Source organism: Mustela lutreola, chromosome 3 (genome assembly GCF_030435805.1).
Source record: "Mustela lutreola isolate mMusLut2 chromosome 3, mMusLut2.pri, whole genome shotgun sequence".
Taxonomy (NCBI): Eukaryota; Metazoa; Chordata; class Mammalia; order Carnivora; family Mustelidae; genus Mustela; species Mustela lutreola.
In genome coordinates, this window is record NC_081292.1 from 48,569,052 (window position 1) to 48,594,836 (window position 25,785).

Consider the following 25,785-nt stretch of genomic DNA (forward strand, 5'->3'; position numbering starts at 1 on the left):
CACATGTACACATGAAGGCCTGGTATATTCCGGTATTTAAGACAATCTATGGTTTTATGTTATGGCAGCCTAAGCAGCCTAAGACCATAACTTACTTTTTAAAAAGTTTTAAATTACTGTGTGAATCAATCAAAATAATCTTCAGGCTGTACACCAATTATACTATCTCAGGCCAAAGAAGGAGCCCCAGTTAATAGCCTTGATGGTGTTCCCTAACTACATGACACGTAGTTACTTGCGTTCTCTACTAGGTTGTGCCTATGATAAGAAATAAAAGAATCTTAGTCTTGGGCTCAAAATGATCTAAATTTGTACATTAATTTTTCTACTTTATATAAACTTAAGCAGGTCATTTATCCTTTATATGCCTCAGTTCCTTATATATCAATTAATAGATACATGTCTAAATAACAACAATTCAATTTTTAATATACAATGATTTTATATCCATCTCAAAAATTTCTCTATGTTGCAAAAAACCATGTCTTTTTCTTCCCGGGCACAGAGCTAAAAAGTACATTTCCCAACCTTTCTTGCACTTAGATGTAGTCTCATGGCTGAGTTCTAGCCAATGGAACATGGAAGAGAGGGTGAAAGTAATATGCACCATTCCAGACCAGGCCCATCAAAATCTGCTCCCAACCTCACCAAAAAACCTTCCTACCTAAGATTCTCCATGTCTTTTTCCCTTCCAACTTGAAGCAAATGAGTAGGGTAGATGTGAAAACCACACAGAAAGATGGGAGAACAAAATGGGAACAGCCTACCAATCAAAAATAACCCTATAAGGTTTGAGCTGAGAAACAAAAAAAACTTCTATTATGTTAAACCACTGAGATTTAGGGTTTGTCTATAACTGCTAACAACTCATATCTTATAAGTTGTTAACAACTTATATACCCTAACAACTTATATCTTCTGCATGTATCTTCTGCATCCTGTTTAGTTCTGCTTACAAATTTGGGAATAATAAATACACTTTTAATAAAATACTTATTGATGAATTATATTTATGTGATTTCCCTAAGGCAATTTACATTTTTTCATTTTAAATTAATTAAAACAAGTCATAAAAAGTTGAATCTATTCAACCTCTTATAGATTTTTTCCTCCTGAATTTTTCTTTTATATATTATAGCATCTATACATTTATTTGATGAAAACTAAAAAGAATATAAATGTTATTCTTCTGCACTAGAAGAAGGTGCAGTTGTAATTTAATACAAATTAAGTTCACTTTATATATATATATATATATATATATATATACACACACACACAGAGAAAGAGATAATATATTATACATTATATAAAATGGATTTATGTTTTCTTTTATTTATTATATATTACATTGTATATAATGGATTTCATTATTTTATTACACTAGTAATTTAAAGAAAAAAATGTTCTGTTATAAGGTCAATGTATTTAACATACCCTAGCTACTAAATGGAAAGATCAATCAATCAGCAATCTTCAGATAATGCCACTATAAAGTGTCATTCTATTCAGTTTCTTCTGACTTAACTTCTGAAATTTTTTGAAATGTTAGTATCTAGTTATGAGTACATTTGATCAGCTTCCTTATCTACGGATACAGCTCACCTCCAATGACTTCATGGCTTCAAAATTATTTGATTATTTTTTCAAAGGAGCTCTACTCCTATGCCACTACAGTTGATTAGTAGATACATTAATCATAAAGATTAATCCCTATACTTTTTATATTCATAAAGTTTCTGGAAAAAAAATTAAAAGATATGTTTTGACAAAGCCAACTGTAAAGATATGACTTGAAGACCCAATCTAAACCTTTTATAGGGATATTGACCTGTCATAAAATTTTTCCAGAATAAATACTCAATTAGCATATAAACTGAAGTTGTGCTTTGTCTCTTATAAACAATTCCAACTTCTCATTTATTTATCTTTAGAAAAGGAATATCTACCTTTGGGACTGTTGTACTAGTTAGAAGTAATAAAAGCAAAGCTTTGACCCACCATTTATAATATATTAGGCATGTAAAAATAATAACTATTACTACAAACCAAGTTACAGAATATATGCATACAGTAACAAATTCTTCAATTTTTAAAAATGTAGAGATAGAGGGGCGGCCCAGTGGCTCAGTCAGTTTTGCATCTAACTGTTGGTTTCAGCTCAATTTATGGCCTCAGGGTCCTGAGATCCAGCCCCACATCAGGCTCCATGCTCAGTATAGAGTCTGCTTAAGATTTTCTCCCCCTCTCCTTCTGCCCCTGCTGCTTGTGCTCTCTCTCTTTAAAACAGATAAGTATTTTTTTTTAAGTGTAGAGATATAAACTCTACTTCTTTATTTAAAGGACCTACACAATGAGTCTAAGGGAAATTTTCATTGTTGTAATAGAACTATTAAAAAGAAAATATCTGGCACCCATTGTCTTGAGGTGTAGAACATCACACCTTAGAAAAAAGATCTTCACAGTTTCTAAATCATGACAGTCTTGATTCTCTAAAGAACTCTGTTCTTGCACATATCATGCAAAAGAACTTTCTGTTACATTATTCATCTGACAAGGAGGAAGTGATGTCTCTGAGGAGCACCATATTGCAACAAAAAGGAAATGAAAGTGAGTGGATACCTGAGATGTGAACAAGAAGTAGACAGGAGGGGTAGGATTTTGAGGAGGGCAATGGGAAGAAAATGCAACTTGACCCAGGAAAAAGGAGGGGAGCCCAGCCTGAGGACCTTGATTTAGAGAGAGATTCTTGAAGGAGAATGAAAGAATGTCAGCTTCTTCATATATCCTGGTTCTAGGAAGAGAAAGTTATAAATTCTCCCTGGGGGAAAGTATCCACAATTTAGGTCACATGTTATTATATGTTGAGAATAAGCAAATCTTTCACAAAAAGATTATCTGCAAAGACAAGTTACCATGAGTGGAGCATTAGAATTATACTCCTAAAGACTATATGTATGTTAGATATAGGGTATAGAATGGTATAAGATATTTGTAGAAATAAAAGATAGAATAACAGTGATGATCAATAACAAAAGACTATCAGGAATGACCAGACAAATTTGAAAAAAGAACTTGGTGGAACATCTCAAAATGAAAATTATAATTATTAAAATTAAAAACACAATGAAAAGGACAAAGATCAAATTAGAGAGAGTTGAATAAGAAATTAAATTTGAAGATATATCTGTAGAAATTCACAAACACATCAGAGAAATAATATGGGCAAAAAAGTGTAGACAAAAAGATCAATGAGGGCGCCTGGGTGGCTCAGTGGGTTAAGCCGCTGCCTTCGGCTCAGGTCATGATCTCAGGGTCCTGGGATCGAGTCCTGCATCGGGCTCTCTGCTCAGCAGGGAGCCTGCTTCCTTCTCTCTCTCTCTGCCTGCCTCTCAGTGTACTTGTAATTTCTCTCTGCCAAATAAATAAATAAAATCTTTAAAAAAAAAAAAAAAGATCAATGAAACAGAACAGTAAGCCCAGAAATAGATCCACATGTATACAATCACATGATCAAATCGAAAGAGCAAAGGCAGCTCAATACAGAAAGGATATTTTTTTCCAAAAATGGTATTATAACAACTGGACATCTCTCTGGGAAAAAAAAAATGCATGGGTACACAGACTTTACACCCTGCACAAAATTATCTCTAAATAGATGACAGACCTAAATGTAAAAACCATAATTTTATAACTTGCAGGGAAAAAAAATTGGAAAATAATCTAAGTGACCTTCAGTGTGGTGATGACTTCTTAGATTAAACACCAAAAACATCATTCATGAAAGGAAAAATTAATAAGTTAAACTTTATTAGCATTTAAAACTTCTGCTTGCAAGACACTACTGTGAGAATGAACAGATAATACACATACTGGGAAAAAATATTTGCAAAACACCTATTTGATAAAGGGCTTATATCCAAAATATAAAAATAACTTTTAAAACTCAACAATAAGAAAACAAACAACCTAATTAAAAAAATCAGTAAAAGATATGAACAAACACCTCACAAGGAAGAAATACAGATGGAAAATTAATATATAAAAAGATGCTCCACATTACAGATCATCAGGGACAAGCGAATTAAAATAACAAGGTATCAGGGGCGTGTGGGTAGCTCGGGTAAGTGTCTGACTCCTGATTTCAGCTCAGGTCAAGATCAAAGGGTCCTGAGATTGAGCCCCAGGTAGAGCTCTGCATTGAGCGTAGACCCTCCTCAAGATTCTTTTCCTCTCCTTCTGTGTCTACCCCCACTTGTGTATGTCTCTCTCTCTAAAAAACAAAACAAAACAAAACAAAAAAGAAAAACATGAGACACCACAACACACCTATTAGAATGGCTGAAATTCAGAACACTGACAACACAAATTGCTGTCAATGAATGGAGCAACAAAAACTCTCAGTGATGGCTGGTGGAAAGGTGGTGGTACTCACACTTTGGAGGCCAGTTTGGTGGTTTCTTACAAAACTAAACATACTCTTACCATGCAATACAGCAATTGCACTCTTTGGTATTTCCCAAGTTGGTAACTTAACATTCACACAAAAACCTGTACATGAATATTTATAGCAGGTTTATTCATAATTGCGAAAACTTGGAAGCAACTATTCTTCAGTTGAATAGATAAACTGAAGTACATCCATATAATGAGTATTATTCAGTGACAAAAGGAAATGAGCTACCATGTCATGAAAAAAGATGAAGGAATCTTAAATGTACCATTGCTAAGAGAAAGAAATCAATTTTAAATAGCTAATAACTGTATTTTTTCAAGTATGTAACATTTTGGAAAGAGTAAAACTATAGAAATAAGATTGGTGGTTACCAGAGATTAAGGAAGGAGGGAAGAGCAGGTGAAACACAAGGAATGTTTAGAGCAGTAAATATTCTATATGATACTGTGATGGTGAATACATGTCCTTATACATTTGTCAAAAACCCTAGCATGTGCAACACAGTGAACCTGTTATAAACATAGACTTTAGTCAATAGTAATATACCATATTGATTAATTAGTTGCAACAAATATACCACACTTATGCAAGATGTTAATAATACGGGAAACTAAGAGAGTAAAGGGTATTTGGAAACTCTACTTTCTGCTCAATTTTTCTGCAAACACAAAACTGCTCAAAAAATAAAGTCTATTACAAATATATGAATAATGGGGCACCTCGGTGGCTCAGTGGTTTAAAGCCTCTGTCTTCGGCTCAGGTTACGATCCCAGAGTTCTGGGATCAAACCCCGTTCCAGCTCTCTGCTCAGCAAGGGAGCCTGCTTTCCCCCCCTCTCTCTGCCTGCCTCTCTGTCTACTTGTGATCTCTATCAAATAAATAATAAAACCTTTAAAAAAAAATTTTAAATATAAATGAAATAAACATATTTACTTTGTTGTAGTACACAATGAGGAATTAAGATAAGAAGAGACTTGAGAATGGAACTTTAATTGTAAATGTAGTAGTCCTGGAGACAGGTAACTAGACAGGTAACTAGACAAGTAACTAGAATTGAGTACTGGATAAAAAAATAAGTAGCAAGTATTAGAAATACAAAGGAACAGTGAAATCTAAGTATAACATATGGAAAAATAAAGAAACAAGTGTATAAAACATGCCTACAAGATTTTCATGCTTCAATTACTAGGTAAATGGCAGGCACTCAGCAAATATCTTTTGAATACCAGCTATGTTCCTTGAACTGAAATAGGCAATGAAAATACAGTGGTGGGGTGCCTGGGTGGCTCAGTGGGTTAAGCTGCTACCTTCGGCTCAGGTCATGATCTCAGGGTCCCAGGATTGAGTCCCACATTGGGCTCTCTGCTCAGCGGGGAGCCTGCTTCCCTCTCTCTCTCTCTCTCTCTCTCTCTGCCTACCTCTCCATCTACTTGTGATCTCTGTCAAATAAATAAAATCTTAAAAAAAAAAAAAAAAAGAAAGAAAGAAAATACCGTGGTGAACCAAACTCATATGATTGTTTCCCTCTGGGAATTCAGAATCTAATTGTGATAATATTATAAGGAATGAAGATGAGAAGCAAGTTTTCATAAGAATATGAGTTTGTTTCTTAAATCAAGATACAGGGATATATTTGAGGGTTAATCACATCTTAGAGATCACTTATAGCTTCTCTAACTTGAGAAGGCCTATCTAAGAAAACATCCTCTAGAACAAAGTTCCTTAAGAGGACAAGAAATTAAGAGAAGAAGGGGATTATGGGTTCCTGGAGCAAATTCCAATGTGTATTGGGGGTGGGGGGTCCCTCCACAAAATACCAAGCAATTCTGGGGATACCACTAAGGTATCTGAGAATTTAACTCAGTTCTTACACTGCCTGGAGGTAGTGCTAGATCTCACAGATTAAGGGTTCAGTTCCACGAGACTATTCCCATCTCACTTCAGATGCCAATCACATGTAGCAGAACCCCAGATTATGAACAACTCTGTTCAATTTGGTCACAGGGGCAGATTTCCATGACTCTTTCCAAGTTAAGGTTTGATTAATTTGCTACAGAGGCTCATAGCAAAGTTAGGGGCACTCCCCACCCCCCAAACAACCCCCTTTGCAGTTGAAAATCCATGTAGAACGTTTGATGTCCCCAAACTTAACTAACAGCCTACTGTTTGCCAGAAGCCTTACTGATAACAAAAGCCAATTAATACATAACTTTATGTCAGACGTGTATATGCTGTATATTTACAATAAAGTAAACTAAAGGGGAAAAAATGTAGGAAAATACATTTATAGTACTGTACTATAGTGGGGGAAGCTAAGATGGCAACATAGTAGGAGGACCCTGGGCTTGCTTCTTCCCTGGAACACAGCTAGATAACTATCAGATCATTCTGAATAACCAGGAAAGAGACCTGAGGATTGACAGAATAAACCGCACAGCTAGAGGGAGAGAGAAGACCACATTGAGGAAGGTAGGAAGTACAGAGATGTGGTTTGGGGGAGAAGTGAATCACGATGCTGTAGAGAGAAGTAAGGCCTAGTCAAGAAGCAAGGTGAGACAGAGCAGAAGACACAGGGATATCCACAAGAACACTTCCCCAGAGTATTGTCTGGGAAAATGAGAGAGGCTGATTTTTATGTTTTTCCAATATGCAGGGCTCAAAGAAACAGGAGTTTTAGAGGTTCGTGGGGTTGGCTGGGATAGAGACCTGAGGGTGCTGCCCTATTTCTAGAGAGAAGGCACGCAAGCAACTGGGGATGGGGGGAAGGATGGGAACAGGGCACCATCAGAGGATTGCCTAAGGCACTGGGGAAGACTATTCACTCTTCTTGGAGTGCATCTGTAAGAGTTGGTGTTCTCAGAGTCACTTCCCCAGGGACAAAAGAGCCAGTGGGCACCATTTCCCTTTCTGACCCTCAGAACAGCCACAGAGACACCTCCTGAGAGTGGCTAAACCACATACTGGCTGTTTAGCCTGCTCTGTTCCAAATCCCATGCCCCTGTATGATGCAACTGCCCTTCTTCATCAAACCTGTATCAGTCCCAGTGTGGCAAAACCCTCCCCCAGAAACCAGCACCAGTCCCCACCACACTAGGTCCTTAAAGATTGAAGTTTTAAGTCAGCAGGCTTGGCCAGGATAGAGCCAAAAGTGCACTGAGCTGCTCCACGCAGGCAAGCAACCTAGTTACAGAGAGCATGAAAATAGTAATCTGAAAAACCTGGGATGATCAGTCACTCTTCAGAAAGTGTTTCCCTAAGAGCAGGAAGCACAGAGTCCCATCTCCGGAGACAAAGGAGCTAGCTGGCACGATGTCCCTCCCCATAAACCTCAGCATAAACCAACTTAAATAAAACAGCACAGCACCAACACTGGCTGCCTAACCTGCTTACACCAAATCTTTATTCCTAGGCTTCGCTAGTACTGCTTTTCTCAGGCTAAGTGTTCCTAAGGACCAGTTCAGCAAGTCCCTTCCCCCAAAAAAGCAGCAAAACCCCCCATATGCACCATGTCTACCGACCAACCATAGAGCTCTGCAAAGCTTCAGTTCTAGTGAAAGTGGCATTAGGTCTCATTTAACAAGTAGATCAGAACACAATTAGTTAAAACCCACCATACTCTGGCTGAGGTTCAAACACTGTCCATTGCAGGCAAGGAGAACCTCTTCCAATGACTAACCTGAGTGACAGAACAGCAAAACACAGCAGCAGAGTGCACAAAGCACACACTACAGACCCTCCCTGAAGCACCAGACTCTAGACACTATATAATCTCTTCTTCATAAAACCATTACTCTCAGAAGCAGGAAACATAACAGGATTTCTACCACACAGAAGATGAGACCTAGACAAAATTCCAAGACAGGAAGTCATCTCAAAAGAAAGAACAAGAAAAAATAATGGCCGGAAATCTAATTGAAACAGATATAAGAAATAGGCCTGATCCAGAATTTAAAGCAATAGTGATAAGAATATTAGCTGGGCTTGAGAGGAGCGTGGAAGACATCAGGGAGAACCTTACTGCAGATATAAAAGAGCTAAAAAACAATCAGCCCAAAATGAAGAATGCAGTAACTGTGATTCAAAACCAGACAGACCACAAGGATAGAAGAAGCAGAGGAATGAATAAGTGATACAGAAGATAGAATTATGGAAAATGATGTATCTGTACAAAAGAGAAAAAGAAGAATGATGGATCAAGAAAGTAGACAGGGAACTCAGTGACTCCATCAGACATAATATTCATATCAAAGAAGTCTCAGAGAAAGAGAGAAAAAGGAATAGAAGGTTTATTTGAGGAAATAATACCTGTAAACTTCCCTAATCTGGGGAAGGAAATAGACATCCAAATCCAAGAGACACAGAAAACTCCTATTAAAATCAACAAAGCAGGCCAACACCAAGACATACTGTATTTAAATTTGCAAAATATAGTGGTAAAGAAAAAATCCAAAAAGCAAACATTAAAAGAAGTCCTTAACTTACAAATCTCTGCAGCTGCAGATCTCTCCACAGAAAGTTAGCAAGCCAGAAGAGAGTGGCAATGATATATTCAACATGTTGAAGGGAAAAAATATGCAGTCAAGTATACTCTACCCAGCAAGGCTATAACTCAGAACAGGAGAGAAGAAGGGTTTCCCAGACAGGAAAAAAAAACTAAAGGAGTTCAAGACCAGTAAACCAGCCATGCAAAAAATATTAAAGTAGATTCTTTGAGTGAGAAGAAAAGACCAAAAGTGACAAAGACTAAAAAGGACTACAGAACATCACCAGAAACAGCAACTCTACAGACAGCATGATATCATTAAATTCATATCTTTCAGGATTCCCACTGAATGTAAATGGACTAAATGCTCCAATCATAAGACCTATTTTCAAAGATCTTCTTGTCTCCTTTCTCTTCTACACTTTATTTCCTTAAAAATAAAAATCACCTATCACTTTTTATCTTAGTTTTTACATGAAAAAGTTTGCTTTTGCCTGATACACTAATAGAATTAGCAAAACACCCTCACTAAGAAAAAGATAATATATTTTGCAATATACATAGCTATCATGAAGAGCCAACCATTATCAATAGACCCTAAGAGCCTTAAACTGATCCAGGAGCCTCCTTAAAATAATTTCTATTGTCTCCATCAACCTCTAAAATAGTCTAGTAACTTAGTGTACTTTACCTTAACCTAATGCAATGAGAAACAATTACTGAATGCCATTTTTAATATTTTAATTCATTACTATAATTTTAATGATATCATTTTCATCTTTTCTAATGTAAAAGTGCAAAATAAAAGATACAGTTTGGGAAAATGAGGCAAAATTAATCATCTTTAAATTGAGGACTTTCCACTAGATGACTTCTGACTACAATCTTCTGACTCTATAATATTGTGTGTATGAAGAAATGATGCTAGATAGTCAACTTAAAAATGGACTTTGGACTAAAACCCATTTATGAGTTATAATCTCTGTAAATATAAAAAATATATAGTCAGCACAATATATATATATAGTCCTCTGTATTTGAGGTTAAGTGGCTATGTATTAGTAATATTAATCACTAATAAGTACTGAACTCTATATCCCAGTCACAAAGCTAACTGACAAGCACCACTCTTACACAAATGTACAAATGTATATGCATCATCACTGTTTATCTTTTATATTTCCAAATTTAGACATGTTTAAATGTTTTTGCATGAAATTACAAGAATAATTGGCCACATAAGAAAATGCATTTGCAAACAGGTAGCCTCATGTTTGTTTGTTTGTTTATTTGAAACTTAGGAGAACACACATTTCCTTTTAAACCATATTACTCTGTTTATTACTATGTAAACTGAACTTTAAACGTAAGAGCTGACTGATCATCAAGTACTTTGACTAAAAGGAAAAAAATCTCCAAAGCATGAAATGTCAAACCAACAGAAGGTGCTTTTAAAAAAATATTTAAAAATGATTAGCTCTCTAGACAACAGTACCAAAATAAATAAAAGAGCACCTGGGTGGCTCAGTCAGTTAGGCAAGTACCACCGGCTCAGATCATGATCCCAGGTCCTGGCATCCAGGTCGACATCTGACTCCCTGCTTCTCTCTCTCCCTCTGCAGCTTCCCCTATGCACTCACTCGCTCTCTCTCTCTCTCAAATAAATAAAATCTTTTAAGTAAATAAATAAATAAATAATCACACTATAAATACACAGCTTTCCTCCTAACTGACACGTAGAAAACCCTTATACATTTTTAAAGCACCAAGAAGATAATTAGTTCTCTCAACATTAGAATGTAACTCAATTCAAAACATTGAACTCTATGCCAAATGTCTGGGGGTAGGAAGCAATAAGATGAACAAATCTTCTGCCCTCATGGAATATATAGTCTGCTAGAGATGAGAAGTCTTACATCCAAGAATTTAGAAATCCAAAGTGACATCATTCCTCTTCGTTACACACTTTTTCTTTTACTTGCAATAAAAAATTCCAGAATAACATACTAATATATTGCCTTTATTCTCAGAGGAGAAGAAACATCAGACAGACACCAACTGGCTGACTACATGCATTTGGGTGCAGCCACCACACACTGGGGCTTGCTTTTTGTACAAAGTTTATGCATATACAAACACACAGGCACAAGGGTATAAAATCCAGTGAGAAGAGTTCTCATACGCCTAGGTAGGGGACAGGAGTAGCTTCAACAGCTGGGACCGAGTACAGGGTGGAGGCACACAGAAAGTGGTAGAGAGTAGCAGCCTCTCCTTTATCCTTCCACCATGGGCCAAAGGAAGGACAATGACAAAGAAGATATTATATATATATAGTTAATATATATATGTATATAAAATATGTAAATATTATATATATTACAAATATATATCATCAAATCCTTGGTAGGGTTTATATACAAACACATATATATAATATAATCAAACCCTCGGTAGTTTTCATGTTCAAAAATGTCAATCCTTGAGTCATTTAATTCTTAGCTTTTCTTTTTTTATTATAGAAGAATATTTCATTGGTCATTTTTAACATATAATAGATAAAGAATAAATAAATATGGAAAATCAACTGAAAGCTTTGTAATTCTGGAGAACTCAATGTATATATTTCTGATAATCTGTAGAAAGAAATCTTAGTGGGAAAAGGACCTGTATTGCCAGACCATCATTTTGTTGTAATTTATTATTTTATTCTAAAAAGATATTCATTTTCAAATCTATATTTGCATTTGTAATCATATATTCTTTTTCTAAAACCTAAGCCCTAAAACCTAAACCTAAACCCTAAACCCCCCCCAAAAAATATATATATATACAGGCAACCAAAACATGCCCTCTCCCAGATCCCTGGTGTATACCAAAGTGTCAAAAGAAAACACCCAAGAAATTCACAGGATTTGGTGTCTAAGGAAAGGCACAATAAATATAAGACTTTAATAGAAGGAAGTCAAGGAGGACAACCAGACTGGGCTTGGAGCAGCTGATTGTGACAGAACTCTACTTAGAAGGGATAATCGAACCAGGAAGACGAAAAGGTATAAGATTTATGTAAAATGGATACTTCGGCAGTTCCACATCTAGATGATTCAATTTCTCTTACTATGATCACCCAAGGTGAGTAGAAGGAGAGGTCTAGAAACACACTTTATTTGTTTGTCTGCTTTTTAAAGATTCTATTTAATGAATAGAATTTATTTAATGGCAGCCAGCCAGGGAGGGAACACAAGCAAGGGGAGTGGGACAGGGAGAAGCAGGCTTCCCGCTGAGCAGAGACCAGATGCGGGACTCAATCCCAGGACCCCAAGATCATGACCTGAGCAGAAGGCAGATGCTTAAAGACTGAGCCACCCAGGTGCCCCATGTTTGGTTCTTTTGTTTTTTGTTTTTTATGTCTGGGCAAAAAAGCAAAAGGAAATGACAGGACAAAAGGCATTCAGCTCCAAAATCTGAACTAGCTTCTTAGGTGTTAGAAAAGGGTCCAGCATATAAAATATATTCAACACCTAAAAACTTGGATGAGCCTTTTTGAATAGCAATAATCATTTTAAAATAACACTTACATAACTCTCACTATGTGCCAGACCCTGTTTACTCTACATATGTTTAGCTCATTTAGTCATCCCAATAACTCTGTAAAATAGTACTATTATTATCTCCATTTTAAAAATAAGAAAACTGAAGTAAAGAGAAATTAAGTAACCAATCCAAAGTCACACATTCTGCAAGTGCCTGAGCCAAGTTTGAAGCCAAGTGGCATAACTTGGGAGTGCATGTTGATTCTTCCTCTGTGCAGAAAGGCACTGAGAGTGAGAAGGAGTAAGTGCCTAAGAAAAAGAATCTTTCTTAGGAGAAATCCGAAAAAGAAGGACATCCTCCTCCCTTTCTCTGAAAAAAAGAAGAAATGACAGGATTGGTGAAGATATAGAAATAATTTGAAATCAGAAATACAAGAATATCAAAAATACCAGAAACAAGTGTTGGTAAGGATGTAGAGAAAAAGGAACACTGCTACACTATTTGTGGGAATACAAACTGTGGAAAACAGTATGGAACAGTTCCTCAAAAAGTAACAATAGTACTACCTATGATCCATAGGTATTTACCCCAAAAATACAAAAACATAAATTCAAAAGGATACATGTACCCCTATGCTTATTGCAGCATTGTTTACAATAGCCAAACTATGGAAGCCCCCCAAATGTCCATCATGGATAAATGGAAGAAGAAGATATGGTACACACACACACACACACACACACACACACACACACACACACAGAGGAGTATTATTCAGCCATAAAAAGAATGAAATCTTGCCATTTGCCATAAAGTGGATAGAGCTAGAGAGTATAATGCTAAGTGAAATAAGTCAGTCAGAGAAAGACAAATACCATCCAATCTTACAGATGTGTGGAATTTAAGAAACAAAACAAATGAGCAAAGGGGAAAACGAGAGAGAGAGAGAGAGAATCCAAGAAACAGTCTTAACTATAGAGAATAAACTGATGGTTACCAGAGGAGAAGTGGATGGGGCCTGGGGGATTAAGAAGGGCACTTATCATAAACCACTGAATAGAACAGAATACAATACAATACAACAGAATATATAGGGGCATTTTCTCAGCAGTCCCATTAAAGATGAAGTAAGGTCCTCTCTTAATAAGGGAAAGTGGAAGAGTGGATAGATACTGACTGATACGTAAAAAACTAACTAGCTTTATAATTTCAAAAACACAACCTGGGAAACAGAGTTGGCAAGACAATCATTTTTTTTCAAATTATATCTTCAAGTATCACATACCTTAGGATTCCTGAGCTTTAAGCCCTAGTATTTCCTAATTCTTTGGCTCCATCTTTCAACCAGGTATCTCCCATGCACAGCTAAAGTACTTATTTCATTCCGGATTTGTGTTTTCAACCATTTAAAGCTTTCACCCTTTATGACTAAAATTTTAAGTCTTAGAAAGGACATGAATTAACTGTCCTTTCTTTACAGGCATGAATTGCTTCACACTCAATTGTTTCCTCAAAATATAACACATCTTCTGCCCCTTTAACCTGGAGAAATAACCTCCAGTTTTTCAAATTTTTTTTATCTATGTGGTAAATTAAGTACATATGGAGTCAACAATAGTTTACTATAGTTTATACTTTAAATTCATAAAACTATACTTTAATACATAAAACAGACATGTTCATATTCATTTGAATGAAAGAAAAAGAAACCACACATGAATAACTTACCTGGATTGCAGTCCCCTTATGTGGCACAATGCATTCAACTGGCCATAATCAATGTACTTAGACATTTTCAACCCTGAAAAAAATCAATTAGAAATCGGAGTAATTTTCTATAATCTTATTAACCAAGATTATAAATAGAATTTAATTCCAAACATTCATTATAGTAAAAGAATTCAGTGACCATGGAAGTGAAGTATTATCAGTCCTTGATATAAAAGCAGAATTGAATAAGGTGATTAAATAACACAAAGAATGTAATGTTTTTCATTGATGTCAAATCTGGTCTGACATTTGTTTGTTGGAAGTTTATAGGTGTCATATAATGTCCCTCCTCTGGGAGAAAGCCTTTTAGAATCCCCATCCTGTACCTTTAGAATGTGAATTGACAATACCATGACAATTCAAAGAAGAGTGTTCTTGAGGTTCCTGTCTCTCTGTCTCTGTGTCTCTCTCTCTCTCTCTCTCTCTCTCTGGAATACTACAAAGTTTTATTTCATCCATTCAGGCCCCCATTTTTCACTAGCCCCTCTTCAAAGCACCTTCCAATTTCTGGATTCAGTTTGCAATTCCATCTGAAGTTAATGTGTAAGCAAATCACACAATATCCCTTAAGAGCAGGAAGATAGCCAAGGTCATAGCCAAGAAGCAAAATAATTGCAATTCTCCTTCAGTGCCAGAAAGAACTGACATCCTTCAAAGGAGATGAAAAGGAAGATGGAGTACTGAATGTGATAAGCATCATTACAATGACCATCACTCACATCACAGGTCCTCCTCTTTCTCCAGGAGAATGCATGCTGTTAGAAATGTTGTAAAACAGAAAACAGTTAATACCAACATGCACATTATTCCTTCCCTTTGTGAAAAAGTATTGAGAAAATCAGCAGCTTAACACACTTCTAAACTTTTTAAAATGTACTGACTGACCACATCCCAGTAGAATTTGACATGTCCAACTTATCAATTTTTAATTTCAAATTATTGAATTACAAAATTTGACATTTTGTTTAAGCCTTCTGTGATCTAAAATTAATAACCAATAACATATACTTTTTAAAAATGAAACTGGAATAAAATAAATTTAAACAGAAAACTAGTTGCTACCCACATAAACCATAACCATTTAATAAACTTGAAAATACTAATTACATGATTTAGGTATTTTCTTACTATATTACTTAGTTAAGGCTTAAGAATCAGAAACTTACCTAATAGCATTTTAGCAACATATGGAATAATTATTTTAATTAATCCAAGTTATAGCTACATTTTATCAAAAATACTTTTAAGTATACTTATATTTCTAATACAGGATACTGTATAAAATCCTAATCATAGTAGATTTTTAGATTATGGGTTAAGAAAAGACTTCTATGAAATATTAGTTTAGTACAATTTCCCAACCCAGTTTAAAAATAGAATCAGAAATAGCCCTGATGTCTGGTATGGACAGGAAAAGGGGATGGTTGCCATAGATATTTCCAAAAAAAAAGTTCAAGGTTTGAGAAATTCTGGCTTCAAGGGGGGATTTTAAAAAGTAAATATCTTCATCCTTCAGTTAAAACAGCTTACAAAAAAGAAATCACAGGATGGATATTATAAGACCAAGAATTGCTAGCAGAGAACAGAAAAACTGAGACATCAACTTGCCTGTAAAAAGCTATAGCACTTGATGGTAAAGGCTTTGCCCTAAAATTGGCACAGCCAAGTAAACTCAAAACCAGAATAGCCTGTATACTAAGTATGCACAGCCTAGAAGGACATCTTACAATTCACCAAAAAATTTCTTTGCTGATTCTCATTTCAGGAGGTATTTGTGACAAGGAACTTTACATACAGGGTGTTGAATAATATAATGAATCTTGTCTTTAAAGCAGTTTCATTAAAAATAAAAACTCAATAGATTTCAACATGAAATTGTAACTTTGTAGAGACTGGAAGTTGAGCTTTTCTGGTGATCAAATTTAATACCAGGATAAAGCTTAAGGAGTTTCAGAGGGACTAAGTTTACATTTGTTTTGTAATCTTGTTTTCCCTCATGAATATATTTTAGCTGGGCTTTTGACAGAAGCAGAGGGGGCTTAACCCTTTGATGGGAAATCACAGATTATTGACCACAGTTTGTTTGAAAGAAGATTAGAAGCTGATACAAAAGGATGGTTAAAAAGTAAATCCTAAACTAGAGACAAAGAACAAGAAATTCATGGCACAATTAAAAAAACAATTTTCTTTACAGATAGAGTGCTCACTGTATATTACTGAAATAAAGAAACTAAAATCCAATGTTTTACCTGAGTGATACATTGGTGATCTTTTGTTTATATGCATTAATGTCTGTCCAGAGGTAGATATGTATTTTTATATTTGTGCAATAGAATCAATTATGTATGTTTTTTGTGGGGGTTATAAAAATTTTTTTAAAATGGGTCTTGTAAAAAAAAAAAAAAAAAAAAAAAAAAAAAAATGGGTCTTGTGAGTGTTAAAATAAAATTAAACTATTTTTCTCCAATAAACTTTCCTTTAAAAGGGTTTAAAAGCGGGACCCCTGGGTGGCTCAGTTGGTTAAGCGGCTGCCTTCGGCTCAGGTCATGATCCCAGCGTCCTGGGATCGAGTCCCACATCGGGCTCCTTGCTTGGCGGGGAGCCTGCTTCTCCCTCTGTCTCTGCCTGCCACTCTGTCTGCCTGTGCTTGCTCTCGCTTCTCTCTCTATGACAAATAAATAAATAAAATCTTTTTTAAAAAAAGGGGGGGGGCTTAAAAGCTAAGAATAAGTATAAATGCAAAACTACTATTTACTGGGAAATTAGGATTATTGGAGTGGCTACTGGGTAACATAAAAAAGATGGACAGCACAGCCAAAGAGAAAATGTGACAGTGACCACGTGGAATTGTCAGGGTATGGTTATCTGGAAAACAGAAAGCTGAGACCTCTTCAAAAGTACTTGGAAGTTACACTCTAGTAACTAATACACTGATAACTTTGTTTAATGCAAAATTCAGAGCACAAAGAAACGGTTCAGCAGCAATAGCAACAGAAACATTATCAATAATTTTTTTATGGTAAGAATAGCAGTACTTCTACAAATAAGCAGGTGGTGAAATCTAACATAGGACTGAAGTATAGAACACAGAAAAAATAAATGATCCATTAGACACTATAAGCATGACTAATTCTTTCTATATACTTGGATAAGTGATCCAGTTCAATGCTTTTAAGTAAGTCTAGATTTGTATAATAGTAGAGAATTAAACATTCCTACTTTGATGATTAATATTGCATTTGTTTCAGGGCATGTAGGTGGCACAGTTGGTTAAGCATCTAACTCTTGTTTCAGATCCGGTCTTGATCTCAGGATTGTGAGATTGAGCCCTACACCAGGCTCCATTCTCAGCACAGAGTCTGCTTAAGTTTCTCGCTCTCCCTTTGCCCCTCTCCCTGAGTGCTCTCTTTCTCTCAAACAAATAATCTTAAAAAAAAAAAAAAATAGTGTCTTTGTTTCCCTTCAACTAATTTTGTTTTCTAAAATACCCGAGTAAATTCTCCTTCAAAATAACACTGAATGAACATAAGAGACCTGAAAAATGTCAATGAAATAAACCTTCAAGAGGCAAAGGAATACAGCCTAATCAAGGACTTCTATAACTAAAAGCTGATGTACAACATAGACAATTACACAAGTAGGTTTATGTTGTTCCTGTCCCTTGTATAAGTAGGCTATGATGTTAAAATATACATATATTACCTGAGAAAGGAAGAGAAGAGGGGAATATTATGCAACGAATTATCAAAATAACTTCCCTTATATCCAACAACTTTGGAAAAGTAATCTACATTCATCTTTACTTCTTCAACTCAAATTCACTTCTCCACTCACTATAATTTATCTTCCACTTTCATTATTCATTAAAATTTGTTTCATTAAGAATATAGGAAATCCTAGAGTTTCAAGTCCAATAACCTTTTCAGTCTTCCTTACACTAAATTCTGTGTGACATCTGGCCCTGGTGAAGCCTCCCTACTAGGCTTCTGTGACACTATTCTCTCCCTGCTTGCTTCTTCCTCACTAGACTGCTCTCCTGGCTCATTTCCCTTGTCCATGAATCCATTCTCGATCCCTCTGTCTTTTCAGCTTAGATCCTCTTCCTCCATGATCTTACCTGCACTTATTTTACATACACTTATGGTCCTTGAATCAATCTCTCCAGCACAAAACTCTATCCTGTACTCCACTAATACTCACATGAACATCATCCTTGAAAATCAATTTCAAGATAACAGAAACTTTACTTAAAATTTCTCTCTCTCTCTCTCACACACACACACACACACAACACACTTCCTGCCCCTTGCAGGTTATCAAATTTTAATCATATTACCTCTCTCCTACAGAAGGTTGAAGATCACATCAATGTCGTTTGGGGAATTAAAAATATCACCATGGCAAAGTGCCCACTAAATAACAAAGTGTGAAAAGAGGAAGTAATTTTGGTCTTCATTAAAACTGAGTATTTATGAGACTCTTAACTATAGAGAACAAACTGTGGGTTGCTGGAAAGGAGGTGAGTGGGGGAATGGGGTTTATGGGTGATGGGTCTTAAGAAAGGCACTGATGGGGGTGCCTGGGTGGCTCAGTGGGTTAAAGCCTCTGCCTTCAGCTCGGGTCATGATCCCAGGGTCCTGGGATGGAGCCCCACGTTGGGCTCTCTGCTCAGCAGGGGCCCTGCTTCCTCTTCTCTCTCTCTCTCTCTGCCTGCTTGTATCTCTGTCAAAAAAATAAATAAAATCTTAAAAAAAAAAAAAAAGAAGGGCACTGATGATGAGCACTGGGTGTTAGATATAAGTGACGAATCACTCAATTATACAGCTGAAACCAATGTTACATTGTATATTAACTAACTGGAATTTAAATAAAAACTTGAAAAAGGAAAAAATACTAAGTATCTACCGTATTTCCAAACTACAAACTGAAAAATATCAGCTAAATAGTGTAGTTTCAATAAATTTTAAGAGGTACAAAAGTTTATCTCGCTTGAGAAAATAAGCAGAGTTCTTTAGGGGAAGGTTGTATAAACCTAAAGAATATAATTAATGAAATCTTACTTGAAATGGGAAGTTCTTGAGACTTAGACAGACTAACGGGAATCTGAAGCCTATGACATATATGGAATGTAGAGCTGAGCAAGGATTCCACAAATAACCATATTTTTTAAGAATCAGGTTGTTGTAGTGGTAGGATGACAAATGTTAAGTGCCAAACAACAAAGAAGCAGCTTGTCTCAGTCAGTGAAGAGAAAGAGAGGCCAAAGAAACAGCATAAGAAATACAGTCAATGGTATTGTAATAGCGATGTACCGGGACAGATGGTAGCTACACTTGTGGTGAGCACATCATAATGTATAAATTTGTCAAATCCCTAAGTCATACACCCAAAACTAATGTAATATTATGTGTCAACTATGTTCAAAAATAGATGTCAAGTCACTTTCAAGAAACCTTTGGAATATAAATTATGACAGTACTAGTTAGCAATATATCATTTAAGGAAGAGTACAGAACAGAGTTGATAAGAAAGTATTCAAAGTTAAAGAGAAAGCATTCAATGTTAACACACAAGAAAACTCATTCTGTCTGCTGTACTACTGCTATCTTTTTTCAAGCAAGTTACCTATCTTCAAACAATAACCACTATTCAATAATCTGGGTACCAAGGCAAAACATACCCTAAGGGAAGGTGTGAAGAATAATGCGAAACAATTAATTTTCCAAATAAAAGTCAAATAATATGCATCAGAAGAAACAGTGGAAGTGGGAAGAAAGCTCTCACAATTACACACACACACACACACCTCTTATAAAAGAAAAACAAAGAGCTACATGACATTAAATATAGGTAAGACAATAGAAAGATATTACAAACAGGCTAAATTCAGGAAAAAGAGAAAGATAACATTATGACAAAATTTATGTTAGAAATAGCAAAAATGACAATATTTAATATAATCAGAACATAAAGGCTAACACATTCAAATAGAGAAAAGAAAAATAGAAAATAATAAATGAAACTGATATTACATATGAAAACTTTTCCTGAATAAGAAACAGAAATAAAGGTATAGGGGAAAAGTGCTCAGACACATAAGAACACTTTTCTCATACAAAGACTTGAATATGAAGAATTTAATACCATGATCCAGAAAGGGAAAGAGAAGGCATAATACATAATTTACAAAGAGACCAGATATTCTGGAGTGGGTGAATAATTAAATGTTACTATGTTTTGAAGATAAACAATTATTTTATTACCACCCAGCCAAAACTCAGTGTGGTCTTAGTCTTCTCTATAGCAAAGTCTTGGCAAATAGTAAGACAAATGGGGGTGGAGGGATATATCATGAGTTTTATTCTCCAATAACTATAAAGGTAATAAACAAATATAAGACCTCAGAGAATATAAAGTACCATAAAATCTCTTTGAAAAATACAATTTGATAAACATACAACTGAAGGTTAAATAGTACGGACACCATATAGTAAGGGGTAGGTAAATTCTGTAAGCCTTAACACAAATAATAAATTCTTCATAGATGCTAATAAAAAGGGTATAAATAGTAATGAGTAACAACTTGGAAGTTTCAGCAGAGAAGTGAAAGCATAAAATATATTTTTATATTCACATAGTAAATAATTCACATAGTAAATAATTAATATTTAAAATTTAAAGAATATTTTAAAATAATGGGACCTTAATAATAATATTTGAAGGTATGAATGCAACTAGTAAAGACTTAGACAATAATATTCTTACTAATCAAAGCATGCTGTGAAGAGGGAAATTTTTCTCATTTTATATTAGGTTGTGAATGTTCATTGTCTAAAGTCGATAACTCAAGAAGTATACATTTAGGTATGGAATCCATTAAATATTTTTGTGTCCCAAATTGTATGGCCTTCAAATTCATAAAGCAAAAATTTCAGGAATAAATGGAGACAGGATAACCTCCACAGTAACCTTCTTTCCTTCTTACCTACAAAACAAGTTATTAAATCACTGGGGATAGAAATATAAATTACATAATTAACAAGCTATATTAAACATATATCAAATTTATTCTTAAAGAGTATTATCACACCTGAAACTATAAAAATAGTGAATATTTTCATAAACCTAAGGAATATAATTAGTCTTTCTCTATAGAAAATGTATTCCCCAAAATATTTATATTACGAGAAAAGAGAGAAAAATAAAACAAAAAGAATTAAGCATTTTGAATAAAAAACTTAGGAAAAGAAAGTTAAAACAAGAGAAATTCAAGGGAGAAAATAGAAAATCAAAAATTAATGGGCTTATAAAGCAGGAAAAACTGTAGAAAAGTAAACTCAAGAGAGCTGGTTCTAGGGCTCAGATGGGGAAAGCACAAGATGAGCCTAAAAAATCTTACTGTGCTAGAAAGCAAGGAAATGGCTATACCAATATAAAGGTATTTCCAGTGTTCAGACTGAACAATCCGAGCATCAAAATATATAATGATAACTCATTAAAATGCTTGGAAAAGGGTGGGTGGGTTGGTTAAGTGTCTGCCTTCAGCGCAGGTCATGATCCTGGAGTCCTGGGATCAAGCCCCATGTCAGGCTTCCTGCTCAGCAGGGAGTCCGCTTCGCCTCTGTCTCTTCCCTGCTTGTGCTCTCTCTCTCAAATAAATAAATAAAATCTTTAAAACCCTATGAACAAATTAGGAAATCATAATTTTACATTTATTTATTTAATATTTTATGAAAATTTAATATTTCTATACTTTCAAAATACCTCTTCACAAAATACTTAATTACAAAAGGGAAAGGTGAATTCACTGCAGAGAGTTCTCCACATAATCACCTTAATCAACTGATTAATGAGATCACATGTCACCTGATAAGATGGAAAAAGAACCTAGAATCACTTCTATGACAGTTCTGCCAAAGATATGCTAATCATGAGGAAAGATCAGAGAAACCAAGCTGAAGTATATTTTCCTAAATACCTTGTTTATAATCTCCCAGCATTAAGGTCATGAAAGGCAAGGAAAATGGAGAAACTTACTTCAGTCTAGACAAGAAAACGAAATGCAACACGAGATTTTGAATTGGATTTTTTTACTATAAAAATCATTATCAGAACAATTGGCTAAATTCAAATAGGAGGAGTCTAGGAATTAGATTACAGTAACTGTATCTATTTTAATTTTTTTATTTTGATGGATGTGTTCTGATTATGTGATAAGAGTATTTCCTTGTTTTTAAGAAATACATACTAAAATATTTAAGGAAAATGGAGTATCAAATGGCTCTGAAAAAATAAGTTTCTTTACATTAAACTTACAAGATTTCTGTAAGATTGTAGTTTCAAACTTTTTAAAATTTATTTTCAAAAATTTAGTATCTATGACTTCTATAGTTAGAAAATATGAGAAAAAGTCATCATTCATAATAATAAGAAAAAAGATAATATGTCCAAAAATAAATTTTACTGTGGCATAAAAGGACATGTGCAAAAATTGGAAATAGGAAGGCTGAATATTACAAAAGTACAAGTTCTTGAGTGGGAATATACAGTATCATAAAGACATCAATTTTCCATAAATGAATCTTTTAAGTTTAACACATTTCCAACTAACACACCCACATTTATTTATTTTAAAAAGCCCAGTTATTTCTAAAGGTCATACGGAAACATGAACTTAGAAGAAAAGCCTGAAAAAGTCTTAAAAAAGAGTAATCAGTAAAGGTTAATCTTACCAGATATTGAAATACAACATAATGTTTCAAAAATTATAACAATTCAACACAAATGCATAAACAGAAAAGAGATAAGTGAAAAAGTAAATCATCGTTTCCTAAAATAGATCCAGAATGCATACGAAAATTTAGCATTCAATAAAAACTGGCATTTCAAATTAGTAGGAAAAAGATAGATTACTCAACAAATAGTGTTAAAACAGTTGACTGGTCATTTGGAAAAAATATTAAGGTGCAGCCATACATCACTATTCTAAAGAAAATTATTCAAAAATAAATTCCAGATGCACCATTTAATAAGCTTAATATTAAAAATAAAACTATATAATAAAATAAAACATGGAAGAATTATTTTTAAATCTTCGCATGAAGAATGGCATTCTAAGCAAGAATAACAGGACAAAAACTACACAATCTAAAATATATGACATAAAAATCATAAACATGAAAAAAATGCAAACTGAGAAAAATTCCTATAAATTATGTCAAAGGGCTAATTTCTTTTATACATGAAGATTTCTTTCAAATAAAGGGAAAAATAAAATTCAATGAATGGGCAAGGGACATATAAATAGGCTGTTCTCATAAATACACATGACCACAAATATATGAGAAGATTCTAATCTTCCTTCTTAAAGAAATACAAACTTACAGAGCAACTAAAACTATTTCCAACCAATTTAGTAGCAAAATGTTTGTTTTATAATGCATGATATTAGTATAAATATTGTAAAATAGAAACATGCATATACTGATGGTGAGAGCAGAAATCAGCGCCACCCCTTTGGAAGACAATTTGTAAATAGTTATCAAAATTTAAAATGCACATATCCTTTGGCCTAGCAGTTCTGTTAATACACTTGCTTAGCAAAAAAAGAACATAGTTCAAAATGTTTATTTGAGTTTAACATCAAAACTAACTCGAAACAAATTCCGACTAAATTAGTAAGGATCCAGCTATCAGGAGACTGAAACCACACCAGTAATTTCAATGGAAAAAAAAAAAAAGATACAAAGAAGTGTTAGTCAGAACTGGAGACACAAAAAGGAAGCAGCAAATATGCAGAAGGCATCTACCACCACTATTTATGCTGATGAAGCCAAGGGAAGAGGTTGAATTACTAAAACTTAGAAGTGAAGAGCAGTGGTCCTAAATAAGCTGAGATTCGGACCTCTGAGGACAGAGCACCAGCAGCTGGAGTTGAATTGTTGAGGGGGTACAATGAAGCTATTTCTGGGAACACTGGGAAAACTGCAAATGAAATTAACTGCTGCTGCTGGAACGAACAGCCACTGCTTGGATGAAAAAGACACTGCTGAAGGAAGCAAACTACACAAGGAAGCAAACCAGAAATAGAAAACAAAAGTATAAACACTTCCTTTATCTTTGCTCCTGCCTTCCAATCTCCCTCTAACACCTGTTATCGACAGATTCTAATGGGAAGCCAGCTGGATTTCTGGGAAAAACTGGTTTGCTGAGCCCCAGCCTCAGAATCACAAAGCAGAATATATAGTGAGATGCCTAAATTATAACCATTACTGCTATTTCTGCTTCTGTACCTTCACTTGCTAACCCATGAGGAGATGGAAAAATACCAGCAGACTTTCTATGGACACTCTGTAACCACACATCCCCCACCCAGAATTGAACCTGACAGAATGGCTGCTCCTGGACCCTCCCCCGCCACCCGGCTCTGGGCCGAGAGTTAACAACCATCTGACGCCAGAGTAACCCCCACCCGGAATTGGACGTGACAAAGTGACTGCTCCCAGACCCCCCATCCGGCCCTGGGCTGAGAGATAACAACCATCTGGCGCCCGGCGGCATGACAGGAAGACCCGGGTCAATCCTGAGGTGACACATACCCTAGCGGTGCCAACTCAGCAGTTTGAAGAATGACAACACTTTGACCTAACCAATAATCTGTTCCCAGCCTTTTCCCGCTCTATAGCGCGCCAGTCATATTATAGAGTTCCTTTTTGATTTTCCCGCGGCATGTGGCAATTTGTTACAAGATACTATAATGTATGCTAAGTCCCTGCCTCCCCAAAAATAGTATATAAAAAGTGGTGTGATCCTGAGCTCGGGACCTCTTAGCATCACTGGCAACGAGTGCGTGGAGGTCCGGGTTCGAACTCGTAATAAACGACCCTTGCTATTTGGCTCTGACTCTGGACTCTGGTGGTCATCTTTGGGGGGTCTCGAAATTTGGGCACAACAATAGAAGGGTGGGTTTTAACGTGAGTCACTATATATTAAATAGCACATCCATTAGTAGTATTTTGGTATGTTCAAACAATGAAATATAATATAATATATTATAATATTCATCAAAAATGAATAAGGTACATATCTACATTTGGGTATGAAAAGGCCTTCATAAAACATAATATTATTAAGTGAAAAATAAAGGTACAATATAGAGTAATAAAAATACCCTACCATATGTATTGAAAATATAAAATATATTTTCATATCAAAAATATACACACATCTGTGCATATATATATTTACATACCTGAATATGCATGGAAAATTTCAAGAAAAAATGTTTTTTCATGATAGTTATTTCTGAGGGTAAGTGGTCATCTGAATGTTGCTTTGAACTTAGAAAGCCCTCCTGTCCCCCTGAGCAGCACTGCAGATGGGTTTCAAGAACATCAGTCAAAGAGTTTTAGCTATAGTGGAGAGTTCTACCAACGGAACTGTAAAGTCTAGAACATGAGAAACAGATTTTAGCCAAAGCATGCAAATTTTAAATGCCAGATTGAAGAAAATGGATTGTAATCTAAGTTTTGGAAGACAGTAAAAC

General features: G+C 35.1%; 1 protein-coding gene across 1 annotated transcript in view; it reads right to left on the reverse strand.

The window, feature by feature from the left end:
• Positions 1-25,785, reverse strand: part of CNBD1 (cyclic nucleotide binding domain containing 1) — a 437,858-nt gene that overhangs the window by 405,592 nt on the left and 6,481 nt on the right. The window contains exon 2 of the mRNA XM_059168841.1: positions 14,199-14,271. Coding sequence (XP_059024824.1) covers positions 14,199-14,271 — 73 coding nt within the window. The remainder of the gene's footprint in view (positions 1-14,198; positions 14,272-25,785) is intronic.